The sequence below is a fragment of the Vulpes vulpes genome, chromosome 13, assembly GCF_048418805.1.
Source record: "Vulpes vulpes isolate BD-2025 chromosome 13, VulVul3, whole genome shotgun sequence".
Taxonomy (NCBI): domain Eukaryota; kingdom Metazoa; phylum Chordata; class Mammalia; order Carnivora; family Canidae; genus Vulpes; species Vulpes vulpes.
In genome coordinates, this window is record NC_132792.1 from 159,246,885 (window position 1) to 159,261,225 (window position 14,341).

The 14,341-nt window shown below is 62.7% G+C and overlaps 1 protein-coding gene across 2 annotated transcripts in view; it reads left to right on the forward strand.

Moving 5' to 3' along the window:
* LGR6 (leucine rich repeat containing G protein-coupled receptor 6) overlaps window positions 1-14,341 on the forward strand; it is a 107,609-nt gene that overhangs the window by 79,330 nt on the left and 13,938 nt on the right. For both annotated transcript variants that reach the window (XM_072733502.1, XM_072733503.1), the window contains 4 exons: window positions 10,623-10,691; window positions 12,038-12,109; window positions 12,267-12,338; window positions 13,525-13,593. In XM_072733502.1, the coding sequence (XP_072589603.1) occupies window positions 10,623-10,691; window positions 12,038-12,109; window positions 12,267-12,338; window positions 13,525-13,593 (282 nt within the window). The remainder of the gene's footprint in view (window positions 1-10,622; window positions 10,692-12,037; window positions 12,110-12,266; window positions 12,339-13,524; window positions 13,594-14,341) is intronic.

Here is a 14,341-nt window from a genome sequence, read left to right on the forward strand (position 1 = left end):
GGAGCCTGCTTCTCCCTCTACCTGTGTCTCTGCCTCTCTCTCTCTCTCTCTCTCTGTGTGACTATCATAAATTAAAAAAAAAAAAAATTAATCCTAAGGCGAATGCAGATCATCCCCCTGATGATTCCTGCGGTGACAAGACTCAAGAACAGTGTTCAAAAGGCTGTTGCCCCTCTGAGCTCACTTAGCCCGTCCCCGCCCGCCCCCGCCCGCCCCTGACCACTTGGCGAGGGAAACAAGGCAGGGATCGTGCATCCTGTGTTACAAGCGAGGAAACCGAGGAGGGAGCCGTTGATGGCTCAAGGTCACCGAGGGCTCTAGGAGCCCGACTAGAGCCCGAGGTTCTCTGCCTCGGGCCCAGCTGCGGCCCGTCAGGCCACCCTGACTCCCAGGGCTCACCCCGTAAGAACCGGGGAACTCTTTCCTCGCCAGCTCTTAATCGGCTTACATTTGTGGGTTTATTAGCTGCAAATTTGTGGGGGTTTGTGGCTCGTAGAGGAATTTATTGTTCCATATAAAACTTTTTTTCTGGCTTTCCCCGCAGAACCACTAATGACTTCTCGCAGGCAGAAAATCGAGCTGCCCAGTGAGTTTGTCTTGACGAGTTATTAATAGTTCTTCCCGGTACAGCGTCCCCTCTGCCATCGCCCTGGTGCTCGGGGTGGCCCAGGTCACCATTCTTGTCACTGCTGCCCTTTCTCCTCCGCTGGCATCGGGGCCAAGGCCTCTGCCCTGAACTTCCGCTGCTCCCACGGACACCCTGGCCAGTGGGTCTGCCCTGGGGCGGGGGGGACGGCAGGCGGAGTGAGGGGGTGGGGAGCTGGGCACGGCTGGGTCCCCCGGGAACCACTGGCAGCAGGGTCTCTGGTGGGGTTCAGGCCCGGCCCTGGGATCTGCGGGAAGGAGGAGGTGGTAAGAAGCCGTGATTACCGGGGCGCCTGGGGGGCTCAGGCGGGCAAGGCTCCGACTGTTGATTCAGCTCAGGTCCTGACCTCGGGGTGGGGGGATCCAGCCCCACGTCGGGCTCTGTGCTCAGTGCGGAGTCTGCTTGGGATTCTCGCTCTCCCTCTGTCTCTCCCCTGTTCTCCTCCCCTCCTCAAATAAATAAATAACATTTTTTATGAAAAAAAAAAACAAAAACAGGGCAGCCCAGGTGGCTCAGCAGTTGAGCATCTGCCCCTGGCCCAGGGCGTGACCCCGGGGTCCCGGAATCAAGTCCTGCATCGGGCTCCTGCATGGAGCCTGCTTCTCCCTCTGCCTTCTCTCTCTTTGTCTCTCTATGTCTCTAATAAATAAATAAAATCTTAAAAAAAAAAAAAAAGACAACATCACCACTCCTTTTCTGTTTCTTTAGATTTTCTCATTGCACAAGGCTCCAGTTAGTGAGCTTCTAGTACGCGCCCGGCCACCACTCTGAGCGCTGGGGGCACGTTTAAATGTAGCCCTTGCCTTCACAGAGTCGAAGGGGCTCTGGATCAGGAGTCCCGAGCTCTTTTTGACCTCTTACTAGTGTAGTGTTGCCGGCATTCGGGCCTCATCGCCCCGGCGCCCCAGAACCCGACTACCTCTCACCCCCGGCTGCCCCCAGGCCGGCCCAAGCCAACAGCCTCCCCTCACCCGGCCACTCTGCCTTCGTCCTTGTCATTCTACATCTGTTTTCAACACAACAGCTAGAGGGACTCTTTTAGATCTAGTCTTTTATTTTTTTATTTTTTAAAGATTTTATTTATTTATTCATGATAGACACAGAGAGGGAGGCAGAGGCACAGGCAGAGGGAGAAGCAGGCTCCATGCAGGGGGCCCGATGTGGGACTCGATCCTGGGTCTCCAGCATCACACCTGGGCCAAAGGCAGATGCTCAACCGCTGAGCCACCCGGGGATCCCCTAGATCTAGTCTTTTAGATCACGATCCTCTTCTATTCGAAACTCTCCAGTGGTTCCCGATCATACTCTGGAGAGAAGACAAAGTTCTACAACATTCTGGAAAGAAGCCTACAAGTTCTCAGGTGAGGTGACACCTGCTACCTCCCTGGTCTCACTCCTACCTCCGTCTACTCCAGCATAGGGGCTTCCTTTGATACACCGGATAGAAGTGCTCCTGCCTCGGGGCCTTTGCCCTGACTGTTCCCTTTGTCTGGAATGTTCTTTCTGCAGTTCCCACCTCCTCCAGGACTGCCCACATGTCACCTTTTTGAGCAAGGTCCTCACTGATCACCACTTTGCAACACTTCCCCTCCGTCTCCTTCTCCTACTTAGGCTTCTCTATGGCACTCATCAGTCTGATATCGATTTGTTCGTTGGTTTTGGCCGTTTGCTGGTTGTCTGTCCCCCGCCTCTCCATGAGTTTCTGTGGCACCTGACACAGGGGAAGGTACTCAATAAATATTTGTTGAACAAATGAACAGGTGTATGGCCCCTGGCAGGTCCCTGTTCCTCTCTGGGCTCTAGCTCCTCCACCTGCACTGAGGCAGCATCGGACTGTCCAGCCCCTGAGGCTCATCCCAGCTCTGCTCACCTGTACTTAGTGCGTGCAGAGTCTCCGGCCCGGACCTTTCCTCGTACAGATGGGGAAACAGAAGCCCTGGATGTGGACTGAACCCCCTGGGACGGTCCCTTCGCCTTGCCTGGGGGCAAAGTCCCTTTCCCATAAGCTCAGGACCCTGACGTTAGACCAGTGGGTGGAAGTCACTAGGACAAATCCTCGGGCAGCATTCTGCTCAGACCAGGGCCATCTCGAAGCCTTCAGGTTCCAGCATTGACGGGCCCGAGGCGTCCGGGTGGGGAGGTGCTCCCGAGGGTCTGCCCGCGTCTAGCGGCCGGGGTCCCGGTGAGAACATGAAGTGTCCACACGCCCCGTCTACACCTTCAAAGAATGTGGGAGAAGCCGTGGGTGGAAGACGATGCCCGTCTTCGGAAGATAGCTCCACGTGTGTCACGGTCCTCCAGCCGACAGGCCTTGGGCCCTGGGAGGAAGCAAAGGGGGCTCCGCTCAGGGTGGGCAGGGGTTCCTTCATCTGCCGAGTAGCCCGACGGTGGTGCCCTTGACGCCCAGTGGAGTCGGGGAGTCCTGCTGTTTGCATGATCCGAGCAGACGCGGGACCCCCGTCCCGCCGGGACCTCGAGGCGAGTCCTGCGAGGGAGCAGATGGCCTGTGCTCCTCCGTCCCGGGCCCGGGCTTCTCGGACCCCGGTGCATGTTAGGGCGGGCAGGCAGGCGGCTTTCGTGGCCGCTGGGCTGCTGTCACCTGGGATGTTGTCGGCATCTCCTGGCAGGGAAGCAAGCGCGGGTGGAGGGAGGGCGTGTCTGTGCCTCTGGAGGGAAGCGGGGCAATTGCACTAATTGCTGCATTTATTAACGGGTGGCCTTCCGCGTGGTTCAGAAGGTAGAACAATGCTGTGAGTCATAGTCCGCGGGTTCCCGGCTCCGCCCAGTCACCTGGCCCAGCGGAGAGAGGCTCCGGCTGCAGGTCGGAGGAGCAGGAGAGTCAGGGGTCTGTTGCCTGCCCTCGTTACAGGCCTTCAGGAGGTAAAGACGCGGGTTTGCAATCAGAACCGGCTGTGTTTTGTGTTTCCCGCTGGGGAGCTGGGCTCACCCGCATTCCTCCCTGTGCTCTTATCTGTGATCTGATAATCAACACAAATATTAGCCTTGAGAATAAAAGTGTAAGCGGAAGCCTAATTAATTATCTTAATCCTCCTTTATTGCTGTGACGCGTAAAGAGACCAACGTGTGTGTCCGCTGCGGTTGCAGCGTCTGATGAATACGCGTGTGGGTTCCGGTGTCTGGTGTGTAGTGCAGGGAGGAGGGAGGCGGAACGGGCATCACCTGAACGTGTGCAGCGGGCGGGCTCTGGGCCCGGTGGACGGGGCAGCCCCATGTGCCGGGCGTCCCGGGTGCGCGGGTGGGGACCAGACGAGCAGAGCGGGGCGACTGGTTCAAGGGGACCCGCTGGGCCCACGGAGGCCCGAGCTCTTTCTACTCCGAGACCCGTAACCCGCGACGAGACGTCTAGCCTTGTGTGGCCAGCTGGCTTCGACGTGCTTGTCAGCACCCGGAGCCGCTCCCGTGGGAGTTTCTTCCCGCAGGAGGCAGCCTGGGCCTCCCCCTCCGTTTATCCTCCTTCCTGCTTCCCCTGAAACTGTCTCTCAACCCCGCTACTGGGAGCCGAGCTAGGGTGCAGCTTGGGCGGTGATACAACAGATTTTTTTTTATAAAGATTTTATATATTTATTCATGAGAGACCCAGAGACACAGGCCGAGGGAGAAGCAGGCTTGATGCGGGACTCGATCCCGGGACCCCGGGGTCATGCCCTGAGCTGAGGGCAGGCGCTCAGCCCCTGAGCACCCCCGGGCGTCCCTAGAAGAGATGTTAAACCAAGAGCCAACAGGCCCGATTTCAAGCCTGGGCTGTGCGACTTGCAGTGACCCACCTCCTCCCTCTGAGCCTCTGCTTCCTTATCAGTAAAAAGAAGGGACTGCAATGGGATGACGGTTGAATCCCTGCTGAGCCCCGGCCCCGGGACCCCAGGAGCTGGCCGGCTCCGCGCAGCCAGGTGGGACACCCCGGGATGTGGATCCTGGAGCAGCGTGGGGCTTGGGTCACCCGCGTTGGCCGATTGTGCGGGTCCTCCTCAGTTTTGATTGGGCTCCTGGACACGGCTGGACAGACGGGGTGGCCGCCGGGGCTCCGCGGCCTCTGGGAACGGCTCCTCCTCCAGCCCTGCCTGCCGCAGGCCCCGGGGGGCTGGTGCCCGGCTCTAGGGAGAGCAGACTGAGGCCTCGGACGGCTTTCCCAGCTGGAGGCGACACTGTCCTCTCCCACCCGGCCTGGGCGCGTCCGACCAAGGAGGAGCTTGTGCCCGGAGGGATTTTTCTGCAATCGCCGAGGGCTGCGAGTCAGCTCCTGATCCCCAGGGGCGGGAGAGGGCCCCGGCGGCGAGCTGTTCCCAGGCCCCCCCGGCAGCTCCGGTGTTACCCTGACAGTGACTGTTCCCATAGCGGCCCCGGGCCTGGGCCTCGCGCGGCCTTCCTGAGAGCAGCAGGCCCCGTCTCTGGGGAGGATGCTACGTGCGCAGGCAGCGCCCTTCTGGACGTGAGCTGCCCGGGCCCGGCCCAGCGCCTGCGTCCCGCGGTCCGAGGGTCCGAGTGCCTCTCTCGGGGCCTCAGTTTCTCACCTACAAGATAAAGACGAGGGAAGCACCCACCTCAAAGGGTTGGCACGGGAATGAAATGAATTAATGTATATAAATAAATCACCCAGCGAGGTGGCTGTTAGATGGTAATTACGGTCATCATCATCCTCATCACCCCCCCCCCCCCACCGTTATTACCACCCTGGCGCTAAGCATGCTCCTGGACGAAACATCAGAAAAGCCCCGGGAGCGTGACTGACTCATTCTGACCGCAGGCGTGGGATTGGGGGCGCGAAGGAGGGCACATTTGAGCGAGACTTCAAAGGGGCTGGGATTTCGACAGCACAGCCGGAGGTGGGGCAGCCCAGGCTGCCAGCGCGGGGCACGGGGGCCGAGGGGGTGGATGGAGCTGCCGGTCCCATGTGGCATCGCGGCCCACGGGGGATCTTGAACTTTGTTGTCGGTGATGAGGCCTCTGCAGATTTCTCAGCAGGAGCGTGACACGGCCAGTCTGGCTTTCTAACGAGGTCCCTCTGGCAGACGTGTAGCAGCTGGGGTGTGGGCCTGGGACCCACACTGCCAGGGTTCAAATCCCCGCTGATGCTGGACTGTCTAGGTAGGTAGGTCGGGTAGCAAATAGGCCAAAACATGTACGAGGCCTCAAATGCAATAGAAGTTTGCTTCTGGATCGTAGAATATTCCCAAGGGGGTGCTTCTGGGCAAGTAGCCTCCTCCACCTGCTGACTCAGGATCTTGCTGTCCCCACGGCCTCAGGGCCTTTGGCATCTAACTAGTGGAAGGGCACAGACCATGAAGGAGTCAGGCTGGATATTTAAAAATCCTGCACTAGGGGCACCCGGGGGCTCAGCAGTCGAGCATCTGCCTTGGGCCCAGGGCATGACCCTGGGGTCCTGGGACCGAGTCCCGCGTCACATTCCCTGCATGGAGCCTGCTCCTCCCTCTGCCTGTGTCTCTGCTTCTCTCTCTGTGTCTCTCATGAATAAATAAAGGAAATATATATATTTTGTAAATACTTACTAGGGGTGAGGGATGGGGTAACTGGGTGGCGGGCATGAAGGAGGGCACATGGTGCAATGGGCACTGGGTGTTACGACGGCTGAATCACCTCTGAAATTAGTAATACACCACATGTTATTTGAATCTAAATGAAATAAGACCGGAAAATAATTTTTTTTTTGGAAAAGAATTTTAAAAGTAAAATTCCTGGACCTCCCCCCCCACCCCCACCCCGCCACTGCAGGACAGACCCGGAGGCTTCGGGAGGCAGATGTGGTCCCTGGCACAGCTGCAGGATAGCTGGTGCGATTGCTCAACCGAGCTATGCCACCTGTTCTCAAACTTCACAGCAATAAATACTGCCTTTATTTATTTTTTTTAAGATTTTATTTATTTATTCACGAGAGACAGAGAGGCAGAGACTCAGGCAGAGGGAGAAGCAGGCTCCCTGCAGGGAGCCCGACCTGGGACTTGATCCCCGGACCCCAGGGTCCTGAGCCCAAGGCACACGCTCCGCCGCGGAGCCCCCCAGACGCCCCTAAATACTTCCTTTAAAGCCTCCCTGTCTCTGCTTGACCCGCCCGTCCTTCCCTTCCCGCTGCCTGTGGAAGTCCTGCCCTGCTGTCCTGTCGAGACCCAGCCCCGGTGCCTCCTCTCCACGAGGCCCTCCGGGTCTTCCCAACTGTCTCCAAAGGCCCAGCACCCGCGTCGTCGAGCCGCGGCCTCCCCTGGCTGTCCTGGGCACCGGCCCCCCTGGACTATTTCCTGCCCATCGTGACCCCCACTTACCCCGCAGACCCCTCTGCACCTTCGAGCAGGCCACGGACATCCATTGCCCCAAACTGAATCCCGAGGGGCCGAGAGAGTTGTGAGGACGTGTTCCCTGGACAGCTGGGGCCGTCACGCGGGCACGCAGCCAAGGGGGCAGCGCTTTGGCCCTCACCCAGCTCACTGAATGGGTGGAGATGCCCCAGGGGGCAGATCCGGGGCGCCCGCTGGTGCGTGGCTTGTAGTGTTTCTTTTGACATTTGTACAGTTTTTATTTCCCGCATTTCTCTGCCCGAAAATGGCCTTTTAGCTCCCGTGCCTTTCCCTACGTGTGTCTCCCCGCCGCGTGCGAGGCCCCCGGGCGAGTCGGCCGAGCTGCGTGAGGGCTCAGCGACCGCAACACCGCGTGGGCTGTGACCCCCGCCAGCCTAACGGCGCCCCGCGGGGTGACCCGGTGCCTTGTCGGACGCCAGCCTCTAAATCTTAGGGACGTCCTGCCGAAGATCCGAGATATTCCTCCGAGCCCGTTAAGGCTTTTCATTAATCGGTTTGTCCAGACCTTCTCACCGATTCACTCAACACAGCCTTGTCGAGCTACCTACCGTGCTGCGCCGGGATTCTGGGGGCTGGGAGGTGAAGCACAGTCTCCCGGTCCCCGGAACGTCCGTTCTGGTGCAGTGGGAAGAAAAGGAGCGCCCGGGTGTCAGATATCAATATGGTCCACGAGGAGAGGAAGCAGGGTGGCCCATGATCGCTTGCCACAGAGCTGATCCACCCGAACACGGTGGCGTGACACCATCGTGTGTGGCCGTCCCACGTCTGGGGATTGGCCGGGCTCCCGCCGAGCGCCCCTGCTGGGCCTTCCCCGGGGCCGCCCTGGGGTCACTCAGCTGCAGGCTCGTGCACACGGCCGGGCTGTTGGCTGGTCCTGCCCTCGCAGCTCCCTTGTCCCCGGAAGCGCTGCCCGGGCTCCGTGCTTGCTGGTGGGGACGGCCCAGGAGGGCAGGACTGTGAGGACTCGCGACACCCAGGACCCGCTCATGCCCCATCTGCTGGGCCTCGTCCTGCTGGTGGGTCCCAGCCCCAGCAGGGGGGACACTTCCTCCTCTGGCCTCACAGAGGCAGGGCTGACCTGCGGTGTAGGCTGAGGGCCTGCGGCCTGCCGGCCTGACACACGCGCGTGTTGCACAATCAGGAGCGTCGTGCCACTTGCAGTGCACCACGCAGCGGGTGCCGGGTGGCCTGCGGAGGCCTGAGGGTGGTGGGGGCGGCCCAGCAGCGAGCTAGAGCGAGGCCGGACCCTGCATCAGTGAGCCTCGAAGCCAAGGTGTCCGGGTGCCGCCTGTAGGAACCCCGCTCTCCGCGGCCACGGCAGAGAGCTCCCGAACGGCTGAGGGCGGTTAGGAAGGGCCCCTTGCTTTGGGGACACGGACACGTGATGGTGAAGCCTCATAAAACCCAAAGAGCCCGTGTCCCGATCCCTGCCGCCCCCATCGGCAGCCCTGGCACCCGGGTCCTCCCGACGACCCTGCGTCCTGCTGGCACTGGGAAGCCCGGCCCCGCCGCAGCACCTCTGGTGTCCGTGGGGAGCCGCGCACGCACCCCGCGCCGGCCGTGGACGCTGGCTGTGCGCCCCTCAAGCCCCGCGGCCGTGGCGGGAGCAGCACCGAGCAGGGCATGCAGCCGGTCATCGGTGTCCTGGGGTGCGGTCACCGGCCACGGGCAGTCTTATGAGTTGTCGGGGCACGGACGGCTTCCGAAGACGAGGCAAGTTGGGCGGGGGCCATCCCAGGGGGGCCATCCTGGGGGGCCACTGGACCGTGCCCCGGCCTGCCGCCCCTGCCCCCTCCCACCGCCGAAGCCGGAGACCGCAGACCTCGGCCCGGGGCTCTGGAGGCACCGAGGCCACCCTGCGAGGTCAGACACATTTCCGCGCGGGCTACAGCTGGCCGGCCACCGGGTGATACGGAAGTCAACTTCAAAATCTTGGTCAAAGAAATATAAATTAAAACATAAAAATAGGGCAGCCCGGGTGGCTCAGTGGTTTGGGGCCACCTTCAGCCCAGGGCGTGACCCTGGAGACCCGGGATCGAGTCCCGCGTCGGGCTCCCTGCGTGGAGCCTGCTTCTCCCTCTGCCTGTGTCTCTGCCTCTCTCTGTGTGTCTCTCATGAATAAATAAATAAATAAAATCTTAAAAAAAATAATAAATAAAGTCTTGAAGGTTGAGGGGCGCCCGGCCGGCTCCATCGGTGGAGCGTGCAACTCCTGACCTCGGAGGTTGTGAGTTTGAGCCCCACGGTGGCCGTAGAGGTCACTAGAAAAATAAAATGTTAAAAAAAAAATAGATTGAAACAAGTCTCGCAGGTCGATGACCTCTTCTGCAGCCTCCGGGCGGGGGGGCGGGGGGCTCACAACGTGGAGCAAAACGCCCAGAGTGTCCTCGGCACCTTGTGGCGTCTTCCCCAGGCCGCCGGCACCCCCTCCAGGCAGGGCTCCCCTACCTCTCCGTGGTAGGCGGGTCTGAGGTGGACTTGCTCTTGGGCTCCTGCATGTGTCCTCTGTGCCCTCGCCCGTCAGTGCCACCAGGACACACACGCCCACGACCCCTTGTGCAATGGTGCAGGCAAGGCCGTGACCACTGGGGCCCTGGGCTGCCCCTGCTGCCCCGACAGCAACACATGAGCCCCCTTGCACCGACGCCGTCACCCCGGGTGTGGCCTTTCCTGTAGGACAAGCTCCTGGACTTGGGGTGGCTTGGGGTGCAAGACGCTGTTGAGTCACGTCTGCAAGATCGTGCGCATTTAACTCCGGCCGATCACGTATCCTGCATGATGTTTCCCTGCATCCTTTACAACCTGGGGTGCTGCTCCTTTTTCCTTTAAGATTTTATTTATTTTATTTATTTGCTTGAGAGACGAGAGAGCACGAGAGGCAGGGGAGGGGCAGAGGGACAGGGACCAGGAGACTCCCCGCGGAGCAGGGTGCCTGATGACACCGGGCTCCATCCCAGGACCCCGAGCTCGTGCCCCGAGCCGAAGGCAGATACTGCCTCACCCACCGAGCCACCCAGGCGCCCCTATTTGCTCCTGCTTTTTAAAAATGCATCAAATAAGTAAATTCATAAAATCTCTTTATAAAACACGGCTCCATTGTTTGCTGATTCTGTGTGTGTGACACATGTTCGTTGTAATAAAAAAAAATGGGGAAATGAAGAAAAGCGTAAGAGAAAATAAGAACCAGCTGTCGTGCCGCCACCCAAAGATCAGAAGCACTGATCCTTCTGATAGACGGCAGAGGCCCCCGCTGGCCAACAGCCACCCGATGGAACCTTCCAGAGTCCTGGGGCTGGCCACGAGGTGGCCGGGATGACCTCATGTCCCCTCAGCCCGTCCCGCGGCTGCAGACGTCTGCACTCGGGGTGCTCCCCTCGGCTGGCGGGGATCGTTCCTGGAGGAGTCCGTCCGGGTCCCCTCTGTCCAGTGTCTCCTCCAAACAGTTCTGCGGCCGGGGAGGCTGCGAGCGGACGGTCTGGGGGCGGCAGTGGAGCACGCACGTTCCAAACCGTGTTTCCAGGCTTGATAGGTGCATCGGACAGACCGGAAGACGCGTCTCTGGGGCCAGGCCCGGGGCCAGGGTCCTGCTCCTCGGGGCCCTGACCTGCCGTCAGGCCGCCCCGTGACCGCTGCCCTGCTTTCCCCTCCAGGGACCTGAATTATAATGAGCTGCAGGAGTTCCCCGTCGCCATCCGGACCCTGGGCAGACTGCAGGAATTGTAAGCTCCGAGCGCTGCGTGGGTGTCCCCGGCCCTCCTGTCCCCGGGGCGGGCCCAGTGGTCACACACCTGTTAGCGTGTCCCCCGCAGAAACGGCCCAGGCCGGCCTGGAGCCACGCGCTCGAGCCACCTCCAGGTGGGGGGCTCGGGCCTGCCCCTGGCTGCGTGGGGGTGTCGGGGTGAATGAGGACAGTAGCTGGGGCTGCTGAACGGGGTCGCGCCTCTGCCTCTGATCCCAAGGGGACGGCAGGAGGTGCCTGTGGGGCCCCGCGGACACGCCTGTGCGCCAAGCCCCATGCTGGCTCCTCGACGCCCACGAGGAGTGAGACGGGCCCAGGCTGTCCCCGGCTGCCCTTTGGGTCCAGCTGGGCCCGGGACAGCAGCTGAGCACCGGTCGGTAACTCCAGCCCTGGTTGCACAGCAGTAGCTAAACGGGCCCCGGGCTGACAGGCACATGGCGCAGGGTCCGAGGCCAGCAGCTCTCGGGGCGGGGAAGGCTCTCGGGGCGGGAACGCGCGGGTAGAGGCTGGAGGCTGCGTGGGCCGGGGCGGCCGCCGGGGAGGCCAGCGGGAGGGCATCTGTGGGGGGGGCATTCACATCCTCCAGTGGGGGGGGACCCACTGCCCCCATGGCCACGGGTTCGGTGGGCCCGGACGGCCCCTGACCGTGGGGACCCCCCCCAGACTGGAGGGTATGAACGCCCCCCCGCACCGTGGCCATGGGGGCAGTGGAGCCATCGGAGGAGGGGCAGAGCCAGGAGGCGAGGCCAGCCCCACCGCGGCAGGCATGCAAGGGCAGTGGGTGCTCGTGACGGGGGTCTGCGGGGGGAGCAGCCTGCGGCTCCCACTCGGCTCAGGCGGGGGGAGCCAGGGATGAAGAGCCAGGATGGGGTAGTCCCCCTGCTCGGGATTCTCGGGGGACTCTGTCTTGTCCCCTGCAGCCAACCCACCCCGACCTCCGCCCGCGCCCCGACCCTCGGCCCCCACGGGGTGACCCCTCCCGCCGCCGCCCTCCTGGCTCCTTAGCGTCAGGGCCTGGAGGCCAGGCCTCGCTGGGGGCGCATCTCAGGCGCCACCGTCCTCCCACCCCCTCAGCTTCCTCCGTGGGGCCCGGGGTCCCGCCTCCCGCCCCCGAGTCTCCTCTCCTGCCCCCTTCACGAGAGTCAGAGGGGAGGCCGGCGTGTTAGGAAAGCAACAGCCACGTCACAGGCCGGAGGGGGACCGTCAGTCCTGGGCCACGTCTCAGGCTCAAGGCCTCCCTAGGCGCCTTCCAGAAGCTCCCTGGGGACGCGCCTCTCCCTGCACGCGCGTCTGCCCGTCCTCACTGCCTCGTGTGCTGTCTTCCAGGGGCTTCCACAACAACAACATCAAGGCCATCCCAGAGAAGGCCTTCATGGGGAACCCTCTGCTGCAGACAATGTGAGCGCCCAGCGTGCTGGGGGCCCTGCAGGGGCTGGGGAGGCGGGAGCCCAGGAGGGGGCGCCCGGCCCGGCCCGGCCTCTGGGTGAGGGGTCGGCCTGGGTCCCCGCTTCAAGGCCGAACGGTTAAATTAGGCTTTTGGGTCTTTTTCTTCCAGACACTTTTACGATAACCCGATCCAGTGCGTGGGGAGGTCAGCGTTCCAGGACCTGCCTAAACTGCACACCCTGTAAGTCGGACCCCCCGGGCCTCACCCCTCCCGCCAGCTCGCCTGCCTTCCGCAGCTCTCGCCCCTGCCGGCGCAGCCCCCACTGCAAGGCCTGCCCCTCCGGCTGCGGCCTCTGCTCAGGCCTGGCCCCGGATCCGGCTGCACTCAGCCTCCCTCCGCTGCCCCGTGGCTTCTTCCCAGACCCCAAATGAGCACAAAGGGGCCCTTCTCCAGAGCCAAGGAGCTGTCTGTGGCCTGGGGAGCTGCTCCCTAAATACTGGCTGCAGGAACCAACAACGGGGCTCGGCCCTGCTCCTCCCGGACCCTGGAGCGTGGATCCCGCAGCCCTGGGCTTGCAGCACCCTCCCTGCTCTGGGCCCCAGGCATCCCCGTGCTCCTTCCTCCCATTCTTGTCATTCCCAGGCCGTGTCCCACCAGGGACTGCGTGCTACCTATGGCATCGCAGGAACATAACCGACACCTTAAAGCGTGGGCTTCCCTTATCACGTCCCTCGTCACCCTAACTGTGCGAGGCGGGTGGCGTCAGCACATCTGTGGATGGATCCCGAGGCTCGGGGCCCTGCTCTGTCCAGGATGGGACCCTGGACTCCAGGGCTGAGGCTCCTCTCTGGACCCTATGCCGCCTCCGTGTGATCTGGCAGCGCCACCTGCGCAGCTGGGCTGGCACTGGGTGCAGGGCTCTGCGGGTCCCCGGGCTCCCTACAGGGCGTGGGTGCAGGGCTCTGCGGGTCCCCGGGCTCCCTACAGGGAGGACTAATGCGCTTGAAGAGGGCGGGGCGGGGGGGGGGAGGCTGTGAGCTTCAGCCGATGAGGATGTGGGGGAGACCCCAGCTCAGACTCTAATCAGCAAACCCCTGCAGCCAAGGACATTTTCCGAAGAGCCCACGCGGGAGCCTTCTAAACAGAGGCGGTTCCCATGCCCCTGCCTGTGTTTTGCCTCCATTTTTTGTTTGTTCGTTTGGTTTTATGCCGGGGCCCCGCTGCCAGTTTCGGGCCCTGTCGGGCTCTCTCGGGTCCGGTCCCAGCTCTCCGGGGACAAAGCTCCACCCCCGGGGGGCCTGGGCCTCCGGGTGTTCTGAGGGCGGGAAGGATGACGGCGGATCCCTGGAGGGATGATCCGCGCGGGTGGGGCGCCCGGATCCCGAGATGCTCGGGCCCCACGTCAGACACTGTCGTGCGTTTCCAGGTCCCTGAACGGCGCCACCAACATCCAGGAGTTCCCGGACCTCAAAGGCACCACCAGCCTGGAGATCCTGTGAGTGGGTCCCCGCCCCGCCGCCTGGGCCCTGCCCCCAGGGCATCCCCCTGCCCGTCCCCCAGGGGCCGCCCACATTCTCTGCTTGCCCCTATGGGCCCCGCTTCCTCCGCTGCCGGCCGAGGTCCCCATGCAGCCCAGCGCCCGTGGCCGACCCGGGGGTGGCACTGCTGCAGGCACGGCCTCGGCGGCCCAGGCTTTGGGGGAGGAGGCGGGTCCTCTGTCCGCCTCGCGGGGATCCTCCAGACACGACATCCAAGCTCCTCACGCCGAGCCGTGAGCGGGCCGAGGCCGTCGACGCAGGGCCAGGAGGCGTCCTTGGCCGTCGTGCGGGCGATTCCCGCAAGGACTTTGCTGCGCCCTGTTATTGCAGCGGGTGGGGAGGTGAGGGTGGGAGCGCAGCAGCCTTGAGAACCCTCAAGGGTGCGTGGAGCAGCCAAGCAGACCCCGGGTGGGAGCCTGAGGGATCGCATCCAGCCCCGCATCCTGCTCCGCGCGTCCCCTGCTCCCGGAGGCCTGCTGGGGCCTGTCCTTGCCCTCCCCAGGGCACGGGAGCAGATCCGTGCTCGGTCCCCACGGTTCCCACGGCTCCGCTGGGGGTTTGGGGCCGTGTCTTCCTGCCGCCCATGGCCGCACCCCTGCGGTGGAGCAGAGGCCAGCCTAGTGGCCGTCCCGCTGCCCAGTGCTGCCGGGGGCCGCTGTGAAACTGGGATGCGGGCATGATGGCCGGGTGGGCAGGTGGCACGGG